The sequence below is a fragment of the Ranitomeya imitator genome, chromosome 1, assembly GCF_032444005.1.
Source record: "Ranitomeya imitator isolate aRanImi1 chromosome 1, aRanImi1.pri, whole genome shotgun sequence".
NCBI lineage: Eukaryota > Metazoa > Chordata > Amphibia > Anura > Dendrobatidae > Ranitomeya > Ranitomeya imitator.
In genome coordinates this window covers 630,019,114-630,037,431 of record NC_091282.1, presented here as the reverse complement: position 1 = coordinate 630,037,431, position 18,318 = coordinate 630,019,114, and the positions used below count along the sequence as shown (strand labels likewise).

Sequence of the window (18,318 nt, the reverse complement as noted above, 5' to 3'; positions counted from 1 at the left end):
AAAAAAATATGTAATACAATGTGAAACTAAAACAGCTATGTACTCCACAATGGTAAAAACTACAGCTTGGCCATCTAAATATAAGCCCTCATACAACTACAATGCCAGAATAATAAAAAAAAAATATGGTCAGGCAAAACAATTGCCGTATATAAGTCAACCTGAATATAAGGCGAGGCAATACATTTTGCATCGAAAAACTGGGAAAACTTATTGACTCGAGTATAAGCCCCGGGTATGCATTGTCCCCTAATCCCTATTCTGGTATGCATGGTTCCTCATCCCCATCCTTGTATGCATGGCTCCTTATTCCCATCCTTGTCTGCGTGGCTCCTTATTCCCATCCTTGTCTGCATGGCTCCTTATTCCCATCCTTGTCTGCGTGGCTCCTTATTCCCATCCTTATCTGTATTTATCCTTATTCCCATCCTTGTATGCATGGCTTCTTATTCCCATCCTTGTCTGCATGGCTCCTTATTCCCATCCTTGTTTGCGTGGCTCCTTATTCCCATCCTTATCTGTATTTATCCTTATTCCCATCCTTGTCTGCATGGCTCCTTATTCCCATCCTTGTCTGCGTGGCTCCTTATTCCCATCCTTATCTGTATTTATCCTTATTCCCATCCTTGTATGCATGGCTTCTTATTCCCATCCTTGTCTGCATGGCTCCTTATTCCCATCCTTGTTTGCGTGGCTCCTTATTCCCATCCTTGTATGCATGGCTCCTTATTCCCATCCTTGTCTGCGTGGCTCCTTATTCCCATCCTTGTCTGCGTGGCTCCCTATTCCCATCCTTGTATGCATGGCTCCTTATTCCCATCCTTGTATGCATTGCTCCTTATTCCCATCCTTGTCTGCATGGCTCCTTATTCCCATCCTTGTCTGCATGGCTCCTTATTCCCATCCTTGTCTGCATGGCTCCTTATTCCCATCCTTGTCTGCGTGGCTCCTTATTCCCATCCTTGTCTGCGTTGCTCCTTATTCCCATCCTTGTCTGCATGGCTCCTTATTCCCATCCTTGTCTGCATGGCTCCTTATTCCCATCCTTGTCTGCGTGGCTCCTTATTCCCATCCTTGTCTGCGTTGCTCCTTATTCCCATCCTTGTCTGCGTGGCTTTTTATTCCCATCCTTGTATGCATGGCTCCTTATTCCCATCCTTGTATACGTGGCTCCTTATTCCCATCCTTGTATACGTGGCTCCTTATTTCCATCCTTGTATGCATGGCTCCTTATTCCCATCCTTGTCTGCATGGCTCCTTATTCCCATCCTTGTCTGCATGGCTCCTTATTCCCATCCTTAAAAAAATGCCTCAACAACTACACACGGAGAACTGCGAAACAGACAAATAATCATGTAAAAGAGCAAAAGTGCTCCAAACATAAATCATAAAACAACATGATCTTTATTTAAATTAACAATTAAAAACAAGTTCATAACAAATGTAGTTGGAGATTAAAGCAAACCATACAGAAATGGATAAGGCAAAACACTGGACAAAATAATGATGCTAGTGTCTGGAAAAGTAAATACCAAGCTAATCAAATCCAATGATAAAAATGCCTCTGAAATAAGTGTGATAAAATTTACCAGAGAATAGCAATAATTTAATAAAGTGCACTGTGTGTGTGTATAAGCCGAAGGGGGCATTTTCAGCACAAAAAAATGTGCTTGAAAAACTCAGCTTTTCATGAGTATATACAGTATTTTTGTATCAATGTTCGTGAATTGCTAAGATATAAAATTGTAAACAGGTTTTGTGTTGTCGTGATTGTACTGACTTGAGGAACAATGTTAGGCTACTTTCACACTAGCATCGGAATTCGGCCCGTCGCATTGCGTCGGGCCGACATTCTGACGCTAGCGTTGTTAGCACCGCACAACGGGTGCAGCGGATGCATTCTCCGGCGCATCCGCTGCCCCATTGTGAGGTGCGGGAAGGTGGGGGCGGAGTTCCGGCCGCGCATGCGCGGTCGGAAAAGCGGTCCGTCTGGAGGAAAAAACGTTACATTTAACGTTTTTTGCTCCCGGCGGTCCGCCACAACACGGCGCAACCGTCGCACGACGGTTGCTACGTGTGTCAATACATCGCAATGCGTCGGTAATGTTACGCTATGGGGCAAAAACGCATCCTGCAAACAACTTTGCAGGATGCGTTTTTTCCCCTAAACGACGCATTGCGACGTATTACAAAAAACGCCAGTGTGAAAGTAGCCTTACCAGATCATTTTTACTGCACAATAAATAATGGAAAAACAAACAAGAAAGGCAGAATTTTTATTTTTTCCACCCAGAAATATTTTCCCTACATTTTATGGTAGAAATGGATGGTGTCTTTAAATATGACTCATTCCATGAAACGCAAGGTTTTGTACAGCAATGACGGCCTAAAATAAAAAAAAAAGTTAAAGAGAAGAAGAGGGAAAAAAACAAAACTGTATAAAAGAAAAAGCACCCAGCCTAGAAGAGGCAGTGGTACGTCTCTAGAGTTGTAGGTTTGTGTTCTCATTCCTCCGGCGCCTGCTCTGGGTGAGACTCCCCGCCCGCTGATGTAGTGGGGTTTTTCTCTTTTGGATATAGAATATGTTGTAGTGTTGGGACCAACAGAGAAAGTACCCAATCTTTACGTGTCTGAGATCCGATGCTGATGGAGTGTCATTTCTCCTACGATTAGGTCAAAGTTTTACAACCAGCCGTATACGGGAATGCAGTACCAAGGAAACCACCCATCTATGTACAACTCTGAGCCGCTGCCTGAACCAGGCCCCCCACCCCCAATGTATGGGAACACTTCCTTCAGTCCTCCTATGGCTCTTGGTGGCCATGGCATGAACCATCAGAGAGAGGGTCCCATTGTACATGCAGCCCCCTACCACCACAGCACAGACGAGCCCCAGCAAAACAGTTACCAGCCTGGACACAGCACTACTGGATACTACGAGAACTACTACTCCCAGCAGGCTGTGCATAATGTCAAGACTTCCAGCGTACCTGAAGGTAGGGTAGGCGATAAATATGTTTGCGGGCTTGAAGACTTTTCGATATCAAGTGATGTCATGAACGACCTGCATTTACCCCTTTGTCTTTTTGACTTTCAGCTATGCATAAAGTTTTATTTTCAAGAATCGGAAAAGCCATGGATGGTGCTGACACCAGTCAGCTTCCACCGCAGAGGTCCATGAGTAGAGAGGAAGGTGTGTATGCCATGTGCAGAACCATGGAATTGTTTTGGGTGTGTGATGGTGGCAATGGGCAATTGCTGGAAATGCCACTAATAACAAAGATTGTCAGCGGCATGTAGGGGTTATCAGCTCCACTCACTGCTGTTAGTTGCAGATGCCAGCTGAATAACACAGCCATCGTCTGCCGGGTATGGTGCGGATTCAGCTCCCGTCTGCCACCCCACATTGTATGTACTATTACTTGCTGTGTCAGGAAGTGACCAGTTTTCTGAATGCGCAGTCCTATGTCAGGGCACATTACAGCTACAGGTTTATAATTATCCAAAGTAAGGCACTAATATATTATGTGCATTGTAACTAATGAAAAGGTGCATTTCTTGTGAGTCTGATGTATACCTGGAGGGAGCGCACCCCTTTCTATATGTGTATCTGTATATGTAATATATATATATATTACTGTTGAAAGGTTTTTAGGCAGGTGCAGAAAAAATGCTGCAATGTAAGAAATGGAAGGGTTATTAGATCATTTGTACTAATTAACAAAGTGTAAAGTTTATAAATAAAAGCCAAATTAAATCTGTATCTGATGACTGCCCGTCGCCTCCATCATCAGTATCTTGTGTCTGTCCGTGGCCTCCATCCCATCTTCTCCACACTTGCAGGGCTGTGGAGTCGATGTCCATTTTGTTGGAGTTGGTATAAAATGGACTGACTCCAACTCCTAAAATATGTAATAAATTGGGTACAGTTGTTCACTGCAGGATGCGCTGTAAATGTTTTCATAATATTTTGAGAAAGTTATAAAATGTCCTATAAATGTCTTTTCTATTCCTGATCTAAGGATCTCTGCTTTTAATTGAAATGAATCTGTGCTGCACTTTATGTATTTGCTCAGTAATGACCAGTGCTGTGGAGTCTGAGTCAGTTGATGGTTTGGCTTACCAACTCCACAGCCGTTGTCCCTTGTACACAAATTATAAGGTCCTCAACAGGAGATTGTTCCAAACATGTTGGCGCACTGACCCAAGATCTTCTGTGTATGAGTCTTGTGTGGATCCTTCTGTTTCTTCACCATGTGATCCCACAGACTGGATGGTGTGAGATTAGGGCTCTGTGGAGTCCGATGATCACCTCCAGAACTCTCGTTATTAATGACATTGGCTGGATGTTGGCGGTTGTTGCCCGGCTGCAGAATAAATTTATAACCAATCAAACTCCTCCCTGACGATATTAGATGATGAAGGACCTCCCTGGATTTCACATCATTGAGTACACTAAGAAATGGGTAAATTTGAGGAAAAGTGAACACAATGGTTGGCCTAGAAAACTTGGTCCTAAAGATGAAAAACAAAGGAAGATGCCCAGCAGTGCCATCAGCTCAGATCTGGCAACAACCAGAGGAATGATGTACATCCGACTACTGTTTGGAGACGTTTGGGCAGAAGTAGAATTTCAACCAAAATCCATACTTTCCACATGGAAACAAGGCCAAGTGACTCAACTGTGAGTGAAACAATTGAATAACTGGGATGGAGAAAAATTGCAATATGTGCTTTTGACTGATGACTGACAATGTGATATCTTTGGATGTTACGGAAAGAAGTTTGTCCCTGCAGGACAGGAGGGCTGTACAATAATGAGGGTCCTCAGGAACAATGAAGATGGTGGGGGGTCCTGCAAGTATGCGGCTGCATTTCAGCAAATGGAGTTTGGATTTCGTCAGGACTAATGGTGTCCATAGTGCTAGGAACTCCAGGCAGATACCTACCCATCATCTAATGCCATGATGGGCTTCAAATTTATTCTGCAGCTGGAGAACTACCCCCAACATCCAGGCGATGTCATTAATAATGAGGAGTCCTGGAGGTGATCATCAGATCCCCAGAGAGCCCTGATCTCACATCATCCTGTCTGTGGGATCACATGAAGACACAGAAGGATCTGCACAAGCCTCATACACAGGAGATCTGGGCTCAGTGTTCCAAGATATTTGGCACTCGCCTAACGAGATCCTTCACAAACTGTGTACAAGTGATGAGAAGAAGTGATGGAGGCGATGGGCGGTCACCAGATACTGATGATGGAGGCAATGGGCGGTCACCAGATACTGATGATGGAGGCGATGGGCGGTCACCAGATACTGATGATGGAGGCAACGGGCGGTCACCAGATACTGATGATGGAGGCAACAGGTGGTCACCAGATACCAATGATGGAGGTGACGGGCGATCACCAGAAACTGATGATGGAGGTGATGGGTGGTCACCAGATACTGATAATAGAGGCGACTGGCGGTGACCAGATACTGATGATGGGATGGAGGCGACAGGCAGTCACCAGATACTCTTGATGGAGGCGACGGGTGGTCACCAGATACTGATGTTGGAGTTAACGGGCGGTCACCAGATGCTGATGATGGAGGCAACAGGTGGTCACCAGATACTGATGATGGAGGTGATGGGCGGTCACCAGATACTGATAATGGAGGAGACGGGCGGTCACCAAATACTGATGATGGAGGTGATAGGTGATCACCAGAAGCTGTTGATGGAGGTAATGGGCGATCACCAGATAATGATGATGGAGATGACGGGCGGTCACCAGATACTGATGATGGAGGCAGCAGGCGGTCACCAGATACTGATGATGGAGGTAATCACCAGATACTCAGAGGATTTAGATTTCCTGTTTGTTTACTTTACATTTTCTTAATTGATAAAAATAAATTATTAACACTTCTACTTTGCTAAGGTTCCTATTCTGGAGCATTTTTTCCACACCTGCCTAAAATGTTTGCATAGTGCTGTATGTATACCCAGCAGTTTGTGTGGGAGGGGGGGGAGACGACCAGAGTGCTTCCCTCAGAAACACACCGGACTCATAACTGTAAGTCCAATGTGTTTTTCTCTTTTATTATTAGACAGGCCACAAAATATTGATTTGGTTTATAGAAGTCAAAACCTGTCTCTGTAAAATGCCCCTATGTACGATTGATCTCCCTTATCCACTTATACTACGTCACACACTCTGAGCCGGTGTGTTACATAGGCAGCATGCATTTCAGACTGGAGCCGTGGGAGCAAGTGGACACCAGTGCAGTGACAACTGGTCTGCCAAAGTCCCCTGTTGCCACCATAAAGCTTTTCCTGTGAAGTCAAGACTGTGGTGTAGGAGACTGTCATTTTAAGAAGAAAATTTTAAAAAAGTTTTTTTAAAAAATATAAAAGTGTGAATCATTCTCGCAGTTTAAAAATCAAGAAATGTAAAACTAATTAACCCATTCGGTAAATGCAGTAAGAAGCAAAAAAAAAAAAAAAAATGGAAATTCCAGAATTGCCATTTTCCAGGTCGTCTGACCTCTCTTAACCCTTTGGCAACATACACATGCCTTCATTTTTCTCCGCACATGACAGATGATTTAACTACATCGTGAAGCCTGTTTTCACCTTTCTGACCAGGCCAAATTTTCAATTCTGACCAGCAGCACTTTTTGTGGTTATACAGTGAGGAAAAAAATAAGTTAGTCAGCCACCAATTGTGCAAGTTCTCCCACTTAAAAAGATTAGAGAGGCCTGTAATTGACATCATAGGTAGACCACAACTATGAGAGTGTCAAAATGAGAAAACAAATCCAGAAAATCACCATGTCTCATTTGGACAAGATTTATTTTGCAAATTAGGGTGGAAGATAAGTATTTGGTCACTTAAACACATGCAAGATTTCTGGCTCTCATAGACCTGTAATTTCTTCTTTAAGAGGCTCCTCTGTCCTCCACTCATTACCTGTAGTAATGGCACCTGTTTGAACTTGTTACCAGTATAAAAGACACCTGTCCACAACCTCAGTCACACTCCAAACTCCACTATGGTGAAGACCAAAGAGCTGTTGAAGGACACCAGAAACAAAATTGTAGCCCTGCACCAGTCTGGGACGACTGAATCAGCAATAGGCAAGCCGCTTGGTGTGATTAAATCAACTGTGGGAGCAATAATAAGAAAATGGAAGACATACAAGACCACTGATAATCTGGGGCTCTGCACAAGATCTCACCCCATGGGGTCAAAATGATCACAAGAATGGTGAGCAAAAATCCCAGAACCACACGGGGGGGCATAGTGAATGACCTTCATAGAGCTGGGAGCACCATAACAAAGGCTACCATCAGGAACACACTACGCCACCAGGGACTCAGATCCTGCAGTTCCAGACGTGTCCCCCTGCTTAAGCCAGTAAATGTTCAGGCCCGTCTGATGTTTGCTAGAGAGCATTTGGATTATCCAGAAGAGTAAGAATCTCATATGATCTGATGAAACCAAAGTATGGGGTGGGCCATTTATATGGATACACCTGTGTGGGCTATTTATAAAGTTCGATCTAGTGATGAGCGAGTATACTCGGTACTCGAGATTTCCCGAGCACGCTCTGGTGTCCTCTGAGTATTTGTAAGTACTCGGAGAATTCGTTTTCAGCGCAGCAGCTGAATGATTTACATCTGTTAGCCAGCATAAGTACATGTGGGGGTTGCCTGGTTGCTAGGGTTTCACCTCATGTAATCAAGATGGCTAACAGATGTAAATCATGCAGCTGCGGCGCTGAAAACTAAATCTCCGAGTACTTACAAATACTTGGAGGACACCCGAGCGTGCTCGGGAAATCTCAATTACCGAATATACTCGCTCATCACTAGTTGGATCCAAAATTGCCAACTACAAAATGGCTGCCATGGTCACCACCCATCTTGAAAAGTTTTCCCCCTCCCATATACTAATGTTCCACAAACAGGAAGTTGATATCACCAACCATTCCCATTTTATTTAGGTGTATCCATATACATGGCCCACCCTGTAGAACTGTTTGTTAGAAACAAAACGCGTCGTGTTTGGAGGAGACAGAATGTTCAGTTGCATCCAAAGAACACCATACCTACTGTGAAGCATGGGGGTGGCAACCTCATGCTTTGGGGCTGTTTATCTGCAAAGGGACAAGGACGACAGTCTTTCTACATGAAAGAATGAATGGGGCCATGTATTGTGATATTTTGAGTGCAAACCTCCTTCCATCAGCAAGGGAATTGAAGATGAAACGAGGATGGGTCTTTAAGCATGATAATGATCCCAGGCTCACCGCCAGGGCAACGAAAGAATGGCTTCGTAAGAATCATATGAAGGTCCTGGAGTGGCCTAGCCAGTCTCCAGATCTCAACCCCATAAAAAACCTTTGGAGGAAGTTGAAAGTCCGTGTTGCCCAGCGACAGGCCCAAAGTATCACTGCTCTAGAGGAGTGCATAGATGAATGTGCCAACATACCACCAATAGTGTGAGCCAACCTTGACCTCTGTCATTGCCAACAAAGGATATATAGCAAAATATTGAGATGAACTTTTTGTTAATAACCAAATACTTATTTTCCACCATAAATTGCTAAATAAATCTTGCCAAATCAGACAAAGTAATTTTTTGGATTTTTCTCATTTTGACTTTCATATTTGTGGTCTACCTATGATGTCAATTACAGGCCTCTCTCATCTTTTTAAGTGGGAGAACTTGCACAATTGGTGGCTGACTAAATACTTTTGTTCTCCACTGGAACTCTTCAACAGATCCCATTTTGAGACTGTGTTGTTGTGACATACTCTACTTCATGGTGGAGGTAAAATTTCTGGAAAACGCTGCGTGTTTGACGCTGCATAGAGCTGCAGCGTCAAACAAGCAGCGTCGAGATGCTACAGCATAGTGGACAGGATGTCATGAAATCCCGTTTCCACTATGCATTAAAAGACGCATGCAGCAGACCCGCGGAAACGGACATGCGGCACCTCTTTTCAGCATGTCCTTACAATGTGCAAACAACGCATGAACAACACAGGTGACCTGCCAGTGACCTCAGGTGCAGATTTTACCTGCGTAAAATCCTGACCAAATCCTGATGCCATCCTGAACGTGGACACATACCCTTGGAGTTCAGATATTGCTGGACTTATTTGAGGGTGCCATGTCAAATTGGGTAGAGCCCCTGAGGTGCCAGAATAGCAGAACCCCCCCCCCCTCCATATGTGATTTTATTTTACAAATGATACCACTCAATTCATCTACGGTGCAGTGATTTCATTGACACATTGGGTGTGTCACAGAATTTTATACCATTGGTAGTGAATAAAAAATAATTATATTTTCTCCTTCGCCTCATTGGGGGACAGATTAGCTCCTCCTCTGTAGTATACACCCACACACTGGCATCAGTTCTTGCTTAGTTGTCCGTAGGAGGCACATGAGTCTGCTATTCAGACCACAATTTTTTATTTTCTGTATTTACTTTTCACTATCTTTTTTGATGATTACCCTTCAGGGTTACGATCTCCCCAAACCAGCAACACGTGTGAACGTGGAGTGTCGCCTTCACGTACCCCCTCCTGCACCATTGAAAGGTATGCCTGAGCTCTATTTTAAGGGCAACGGGTCCCTTCAGGGCACCGCTGTCCCCACACCAACAACAGATAGGAACATGGAGTGTCACCTCCATGTACTCCCTTCTGTATCCAGGCTCTTTATGGCTGGACCAACAGCCCTGACCCATTCTTAGGGAGTTAGCCTCTAGGATGTACAGAGGCATCTATGGCATCCGTGCGGCCCCCACTGCATCACCACTGATTTAACAGCGGTGATGGAAGGAGGTGGACGGTCCATTTCCACATCCCTATTAAAGGAATGGTGGATGGAGGGCGCTGTCCATGCTGCAGAGCTAACCTACTGGCAGAGCAGCGTTCTCCTGCAGTTTCCTTCACAACTGCGGGTAAGTTGCAGACGGAGGGCTCCTTAGAGCACAGATGATCCCTTTCCTCCTGGTTGCGTTACTGCTTGTTTAAAACATTTATGCCCAGGTTTCAGCCTATTCTAAACCGCAAACCGAAAGAGCACTCTGGCCGGCCGCTGGAATTTAGGCTTCAGATTAGGTCTATTCACGGAGCAATCCAATGCTCCACCCTCCAGACGTAACCCTGCCCCCAATCTGGCGCTTCTCACTCACGGCGAGACTTCCGCACTCTGCAAACTCCTGGGGCCATCTTTATCCACCTGGACGTTCCCCTCACATGTCACATGCTTGTAAACACATTGGCCATTTCCAGCAGTGGATATTGGCGCATAAGGAGTCAGGGGGCATACTATGGTGCATTTTGTCACCTCCATTATCGACTGGGGTCTTGCCTGCCTTGGAAGCTATTTCATGGTCAGCAGGCGTCGACCTCAAGTGAAAAATCCACCGATTATACAGGGGTGCGACGGATCCAAACACGGAGTGTTGCCTCCACATACCCCCTCCAGGAATCAATTTTTTGTGTTATGGGCATGCCTGTGATGTTCCAGGGCAACAGATCGCTTCAGGGTACCGCTCTCCCCACACAGCAACAAACAGGAACGCTGAATGTCGTCTCCACGTACTCCCCTTGCACCCAGGCCAATCCCGCCCTTTTCATCCTGCGCAGGACCAACAGCCCTGACTCATCCTCGGGGAATTAACCCTGTACAGTCCATACAGCCCTTCCCCATCGCCCCAATGAACAGCGGCGATGATTGGAAGGTGGACGATTCCTTCTCCTATCTTCCGACCTCTGGGTCAATGGCCACTCTAAACTGAATGTGCCTGCCGTCGTCAGATTGCAGCCTCCTAAGCAGTTTGAGGCTGGGCAAGTACCAGCATGGGACACTGGCTGGGAATTCCTGGTCCCGTTTACATGTTGAGCAGTCAAGCTCCTAGCTTATGGGCTAGAAAGGTGATGGTGGACAGGTTCATTGAAGCCATTAAAGGTTGACGAGAAACTTAGTTCTGTCTCGGATCACTGCTCTTTAAAACGACCACCGACGTCCTTGACGTCTCTGCGCTGCCAGAGCGGGTGTTTATTTGCCGAGAAGCTGGATCAGCGTATCTCTGGCGCCTCAGGAGGAAAATATAAATTCTTTCCCCAGCGAAAGATTAGGCATCTCTTCCGACTCTGGGTGTTTCCCTTGTGGGGACAGGAGTACCCAGGTCGCGCTTATATCCAACCAATCTTGACTCAAGTCCCAAAGTCCTATCCAGTTGACTCCAGCAGGGTAGGCGGACATCTACTTTTATTTCGTCATACTTGACTCTCCGTGTTGCACGAAGAATGGGTCAGAGACCTGGTGTCTTCCAGATACAGGTTAGAGTTTTCTTTCATACCTCGAGCACAAAAACAGTAGGCTTTTCCTGGACCTGTAGCTACTCCAAAGGTTTCTGCGTTTCTCTCCATCTCCAATATTAGGGCCCTTCCACCCCGCCTCTGCTCCTTTGAGTGTTCACAAGGTCATGGCGGCCGTCATGTCCTTTCTGCATTCCCGGGGCGTGGTCATCCTTCCATAGTGGGATGACCTTTTAATTAAGGGCTTTCCTCTCGGGACTGAGCGGAGTGCGTCCCTATAAACTTGAATACACTTAATCAACTGGGTTGGCTGATAAACTTCAGCAAGTTGTCCCCAGTCCCTGCTCAGCATATAGCCCTTTTAGGGATGTACTTGGACACCTCACGAGGGTTGGTACTTTGCCCTTGGGGAAAAGTCATAGGCCTTCAACAGGGAGCCCGGGCACTTTTGTTGCCCATTTCCTTTTTCGTTACGGTTTGGGGGCGGGTCCTCGGCGGGATGGTGCAAGCAATGGAAACTGTTCCCTTGGTCCTGCTACATTTCCGGTTTCTGCAGATCCCGCTCCTGTTGGCCTGGGACAGGAATCCCTTCTTTCTCGGTCATTGGTACCGCCTGTCCCCCGCAGATCAAGGGGGAACTTAGGTGGGGGATGCTACGATCCTTCCTCACTCAAGGAAATTCATTCTCCCGGCAAGGATTGGGGGCCTCCACCGACGCCAGTCTCCTCGGCTGGGGGACCATCTTTCGATCAGCCATTCCAACCAATGACTGAGTGGTTAAGCTCCTGGCTTATGGAGTAGCAACCTTGGGTTCAACCCAATGAAAGTAATCTTTGTTCTTTATCTAGCGGGTTGCCCTATTTGGAGTTAGTCAGATAATGCCACAGTTGTGGCATACATCAGCCACCAGAGAAGCACCCGCAGCAAGGCGCGAGGTGGAACACATTCTCATCTGGACTGAGTCATCTTAGCAATTCCATTCTGGGTGTAAAAAACTGGGCGGTAGTTTTCCTCAGCCGCCAGGGACTTACCTCGGGGAAGTGGTCTCATCATCTGGAGGTCTTCCAACAGATTTGACATCGCCAGGGGACTCTGGACGTGGTCCTCAAGGCAGCAGAACTAAAAACACAAGGGTGCCCGAGGTCATAGCTCGGTCCTGGGATCCAAAGGCCATAGGGGTGAACGCACTAATTCCTTTGTGGTGTCATTTTCATCTGCCTTACTTGTTCCCTCCAATTCCATTACTTCTGAGGGTGATCAAGAATATCAAGGCGGAAGGGGATCACTGGGCTCGCTGGGCGTGCTATGTGGACTTGGTACAGCTCGTCGCCGACATCCTCTGGCGACTACTGGACTGACCAGATCTTCTTGCCCAGGGCCGACTTGCCACCAGAACTCCTCAGAAGCCCTGTATTTAACGGTCTGACTGTTGAATCCTAACCCAATCTGGGTCCTCCCAAGAAGTGGTTTCCACTTTGATTAGCGCTCAGAAACCTGCATCGAGCACATCTATCATGGCACCTAGAAAACTTTTTTTCACAGGGTGCAGAGAACGAGATCGCTACCCTCTCAGCTCTTGGACTCAGGTCTAGCGCTTACTTTTCTCAAAAGTCTGCCTTATCAGTTGTTCCAGCGCCGATTTGCTTCCAAGCCACAGTTGAAGACTTTCATTCAGGGGGTCACCCACAGGGCTCTCTCCTAAAGATGATCATTGGGACCTTAGCTTAGTCCTGAGGCTCCTACATGAGGCTCCGTCTGAGCCGCTGCAGGATGCGGATGCTCTCGGGCTCACCCTTCATGGAATGGTCGGCTTCCCTTTGTGATGATGTCCATTAGGCGGGTTTTGGTGCTAGCCTGCTTTTTTCTTGGGGAGTTCCTTTGCTAATCCATCACCAGGATAAGGTGTTTCTCCGTCCGTCTCCTTCCTTCTTGCCCAAGGTGTTCTCTCTTCCACCTTAATGACAACATTGTCCTAACCTTGTTTTGTTTGGCACTGGTGCATCGTTTTCAAAGGGTACTTCACTCTCTGGTTCTGGAAGGCTCCTTTGAGGTACATCTGGACGGCATCCTTCTGAAAGAAGGACGCTTTATTCGTTCTTCCTGAGGGTCTCAGGAAGGGTTTTGATTGTTTCAAAGTCCGCAATAGTCAGGTGGATATGCTCGGCTATTCAGAAGTCCTATCGAGTCTGAGACAAGCCTATCCCAGCTGGGATAAAGGCATACTCGCACTCAGTCGGTGGGCGCATCCTGGGCCATTTGGAACCAGGCATCTGCGGAACAGGTATGCAGGGCTGCAACCTGGTCCAGTCTGCACACCTTCAACACACTCAGGCTTCTGCGGTCGCAGGCCTGGGAATAAGGATCTCGCAGGCAGCGGTAGCACACCTCTAGGCAGCTGGCGCTTGGGCTTCGTTCAGTTATGTATTTTCCCCACCCAGGGACTACTTTGGGACGTTCCATGGTCCTGTGTCCACCAATGAGGTTAAGGAGAAACAGGAATTTTTGTATTCTAACCGTAAAATCCTTTTCTCCGAGCCAATATTTGGGGGACACCGCATCCACCCTGTTTGCATGACGGTTTGAGTATGTGCCTTGGTTTGACGTGTTGTACCTTTATTTGATGGTTATGATCTCATACTGCTTTGTTACTGAACTGGTTCGGCTGGAGACAGTGTGTGGGCGTATACTGCAGAGGAGGAGCTAATTTTTTTTTTTTATTCACTTCGTGTCGGCCTCCTAGTTGCAGCGGCATACACCCATGGTCCTGTGTCCCCCAATGAATGGCTCAGAGAAAAGGATTTTACGGTGAGTACACAAAAATCCCTGTTTTACCATCAAAATTTAGTTTTAGCCCCAGATTTTTACATTTTCACACATGGAAATGGGTAAAATGGCATCAAAATATGTCCCACAATCAATTTCTGCTGAAATACCGTGTATGTGGCTATACAGTACTGCTTTTCCATACAATGAGACTGTGGTGCTCCATACCGCCAATTTGCCTCCTGGAGTGCAGATTTTGCTAGGGTAGTTTGCGGACTCTATATACAGAGCCCCTAAGTGCTAGAAGAGCAAAATTCCTCCTCATGTGACCCTATTTTGGAAATTATACTTCTTTTGGTATTTATATACAAGTGTAGTGACGATATTGACTCCATGGGTGTATTCCAGAAATAAGCAGCAGTGGATGTTGCTGAGTGAAAATTGCAAACTGCCGTTGTAGTGCACAGTAAGCTGCAGTCACCAATACGTTGTGGTGCCCAGTACATTGTAGTCACCAGTACGTGGTAGTGCCCAACTCATGCCTCTGGGGACACAAACCCGTAAATTAGGTGGCCTGTCATCAGTACAGAAATGCAAAACATGTGGACACTAAGGATACGCTCACTTTGGGCGTTTTTGCTGTGTTTTTTATGCTAAATTTCAGCTGCTTTTTACAGTACCAGCAAAGCCTATGAGATTTCAGAAATTTCATGCACACATATTGTTTTTTTTTTGTCATCAGGATTTTGTGCTTTGCAGCGGTTTTTTGACATAGAACATGTCACTTCTTTCAGCGTTTTTGCAGCGTTTTTTCAAGCCAAATACGCAGGTTGATTTTTTTTTTTTGCAGCATATTTGCTGCAGAAAAGTCAAGGACATCAAGATGTGACCTCACAGTCAGCTCCGCTACATCTACATAGCAGACTGCATGGTTGCATGATGCGTCCATACAGCCTGTCATCCAGCAGAGAGGACCCGAACCTATTCACTTGAATAAGGGGGCCTGACAATACAGTGTTTGACATGCTGTCATATGCATGACAGCGCAGGCAAGCAACGCTTCTGATCAAGACAACGTGAGCACTCAGCTGTTATCGGAGGTATACAATTTACCTCCAGTCACTGGTGTCAGCTGATGGGACCACCTATGTGGGTGGAATTAGGCAAGGTTGTAAGGATGGTTTAATTAAGATTATTAAAGGAGTCTGTGTCATTCTTGCAATTAAAGGACTTTATTCTTGGTGTGTGTGTTTTTATACAATGTGACTATGGAATTATTAATGGGGGCGTCTTATTGGCGCCTCTCCATTACTAACCTTGGGGCTTGATGTCACCTGACATTACAAAGGTGACATCAACCCCTGCAACTATCACCTCACTTGCCACCACTACAGGACAAGAGGGAAGAGCGAGCCTAAGTACCAGAAATAGCGCATCTTAGAGATGCGCCTCTAATACGGTGGCTGAGAGGTGTTTTTAGCCTCGGTAGGGGCCAGTATCCATGGCCCCTTCCTAGGCTATTAATATCAGCCCGCAGCTGTCTGCAAAGCCTTTGCTGGTTATTAATTATAAGTGGACCCTACATCATTTATTTGTGGTCTCCCATTTTAACAGCCAGTAAAGGCTAAGTACACAGCTGTGAGCTGATATTAATAGCCTGGGAAGCTCCATGATATTACCCCCTTCCCAGGTTATAAACATCGGCCCCCAGTCATCTGCTTTCCCTCTACTAGTTATGAAAATTACGTGGGAGCCCACACCATTTTTTTCAGAAAAATATTATTTTATTAAATACATGTACTGTAAGCTGCACACATACACCGTACTAATTGTATATGTCACTGACATCTATCTACCTACTCTATGTCTATGCGTATTTACTGTGTGTAATCCATCTATTTTATCCTGTCGGTTCCTGCTGAGATTTCACAGTACACGGCACATGAATTGCCGGCTTTTGTTCTATGTATCTATGTAATATATATACATATATATGTGTGTGTCACTGACATTTATGTATCTGTATTCTATGTGTATATACTCGTGTATAAGCCGACTATAAACCGAGGCACCTAAGTTTTCCACAAAAAAACCTGTGAAAACTTATTGACTCGAGTATAAGCCGGGTATGCATTGTCCCCTCATCCCCATCCTTGTCTGTGTGGCTCCTTATTCCCATCGTTGTCTGCGTGGCTCCTTATTCCCATCGTTGTCTGCGTGGCTCCTTATTCCCATCGTTGTCTGCGTGGCTCCTTATTCCCATCGTTGTCTGCGTGGCTCCTTATTCCCATCGTTGTCTGCGTGGCTCCTTATTCCCATCGTTGTCTGCGTGGCTCCTTATTCCCATCGTTGTCTGCGTGGCTCCTTATTCCCATCGTTGTCTGCGTGGCTGCTTATTCCCATCGTTTTCTGCGTGGCTCCTTATTCCCATCGTTGTCTGCTTGGCTTCTTATTCCCATCCTTGTCTGCGTGGCTTCTTATTCCCATCCTTGTCTGCATGGTTCCATATTCCCATCCTTGTATGCATGGCTCCTTATGCCCATTCTTGTCTGCATGGCTCCTTATTCCCATCCTTGTATGCATGGCTTCTTAATCCCGTTTTTGTATGCATGGCTCCTTATCCCTATCCTTGTATACATGGTTCCTCTTCCCTATCCTTGAATGCGTGGCCCCCATGAGAAAAGCATTAAAAAAATCCTACTTACATTCCGTGTGTGTGCCCTCGCAGCATCTTGTTCTGGTGCCAGCAGCTCCTGTGGCCGATCGATCACGTGTCCCTTCTCATTTGGGTATTGAATATTCACTTCTCTCCACGCCTTTGGGAGTGGAGAGAGGTGAATATTCATTACCCTAATGAGCGGCACCTGTGATAGCCCAACAGCTGCTAGAAGCTGCGGCTGTAACTGTGCGTGCTATAAGAGAATGAATATTCATTGCCAGTGCAGTGCAATAAAATGCAATAAGCGATCAAAACATCGTATCTACCCTCAAAATGATATCAATAAAAACAGCAAAAAATAAGCCCGCACCCAGCCCCAGATCCTGAAAAATAGAAACTACGGGTCTTGGAAAATGTTGACAAATGCAAAAACTTTTTCTCATACAAACTTCTCAATTTTTTTTTCACCACTTTGGTATCTGTGTATTTGTAATGATCCGAAGAATCATATTGTAAGGTCAGTTTTACTATATTGTGAACATGGTATATAAAAAACAAAAAATCAATTGAGGAATTGCACTTTTATTGTAATTTCACCGCAATTAAAATTTTGTTCTTGTTATCCAGTAGTAGCTAGTAACCCCCTAAATGCGGCTTTCGATAAGGCTGGGCACACAGTTATCCTGCACTCTACGCTGAGCACTAACAGCTGGGTTTCCATGTAAATCTCTGAAATATATGATTCAGACGAGTCACTATTGACCCCGTTTGAACTGTGATCCAGTGGTGGTTTTTTTTAGGCGTGCATAAAAGCGCAGTCCGCCAGTTTTGTCCTCTTCTGTAAAAAGGAGACCGCTTCATAAACACCACACGGAGTTCAGAGTAACTCTGCTGCCTCGTTATAGTGAATGGATCCCTCAGGGGTTTCGTTGATTTATGTAATTCGGAGATTTAGATGGAAACCCCAAAGTAAGTGCTTAGCGTTTAGCACTGAATAAATGTGATCCCAAATATTATGTAAAATATTCTAAACAAAAGCTTCAACTTAATCCACAAAAACGCCCCCACACAGGTCTGTCATCTGCCAATGGAAATATAGGGTGCTTCCATGTTACTGGTAGTACAAAGACTCTGGAAAAGTTAAATGGCTTTTCAAAAGAAATTCGGCAAATTCTGCGCTCCTAAATCCAAATGCCCCCCTCTCTTAACCCCAGTTTGTCTAAACCACATTTAGCATCCACATCTTTGTTATTTGTGTAGTGATGAGAGCCTGAATAATTTACGAGTTTGTGTCTCCAGAAGCACGAGCTGGGCATAACATACTGGGCACTACAAAGTATGGGGCTATAAAGTCAGTTTGCAATTTTCACTTAGCAACATCCGCTGCTGCTTTTTTCTGGAAAACACCCATGGAGTCAAAATCATCAATACGCCTGTAGATAAATTTCAAAAGTGGTGTAATTTCCAATATGGGGTCACTTGAGGGGGTTTCTGCTCTTTTAGCATTTCTTACCGTATATACTCGAGTATAAGCCGAGATTTTCAGCCCATTTTTTTGG

At 45.5% G+C, this 18,318-nt stretch overlaps 1 protein-coding gene across 1 annotated transcript in view; it reads left to right on the top strand.

Moving 5' to 3' along the window:
• Positions 1-18,318, top strand: part of ZC3H6 (zinc finger CCCH-type containing 6) — a 103,659-nt gene that overhangs the window by 80,779 nt on the left and 4,562 nt on the right. Inside the window, exons 10-11 of the mRNA XM_069726908.1 lie at positions 2,674-2,996; positions 3,098-3,193. Of these exons, the coding sequence (XP_069583009.1) occupies positions 2,674-2,996; positions 3,098-3,193 (419 nt within the window). The remainder of the gene's footprint in view (positions 1-2,673; positions 2,997-3,097; positions 3,194-18,318) is intronic.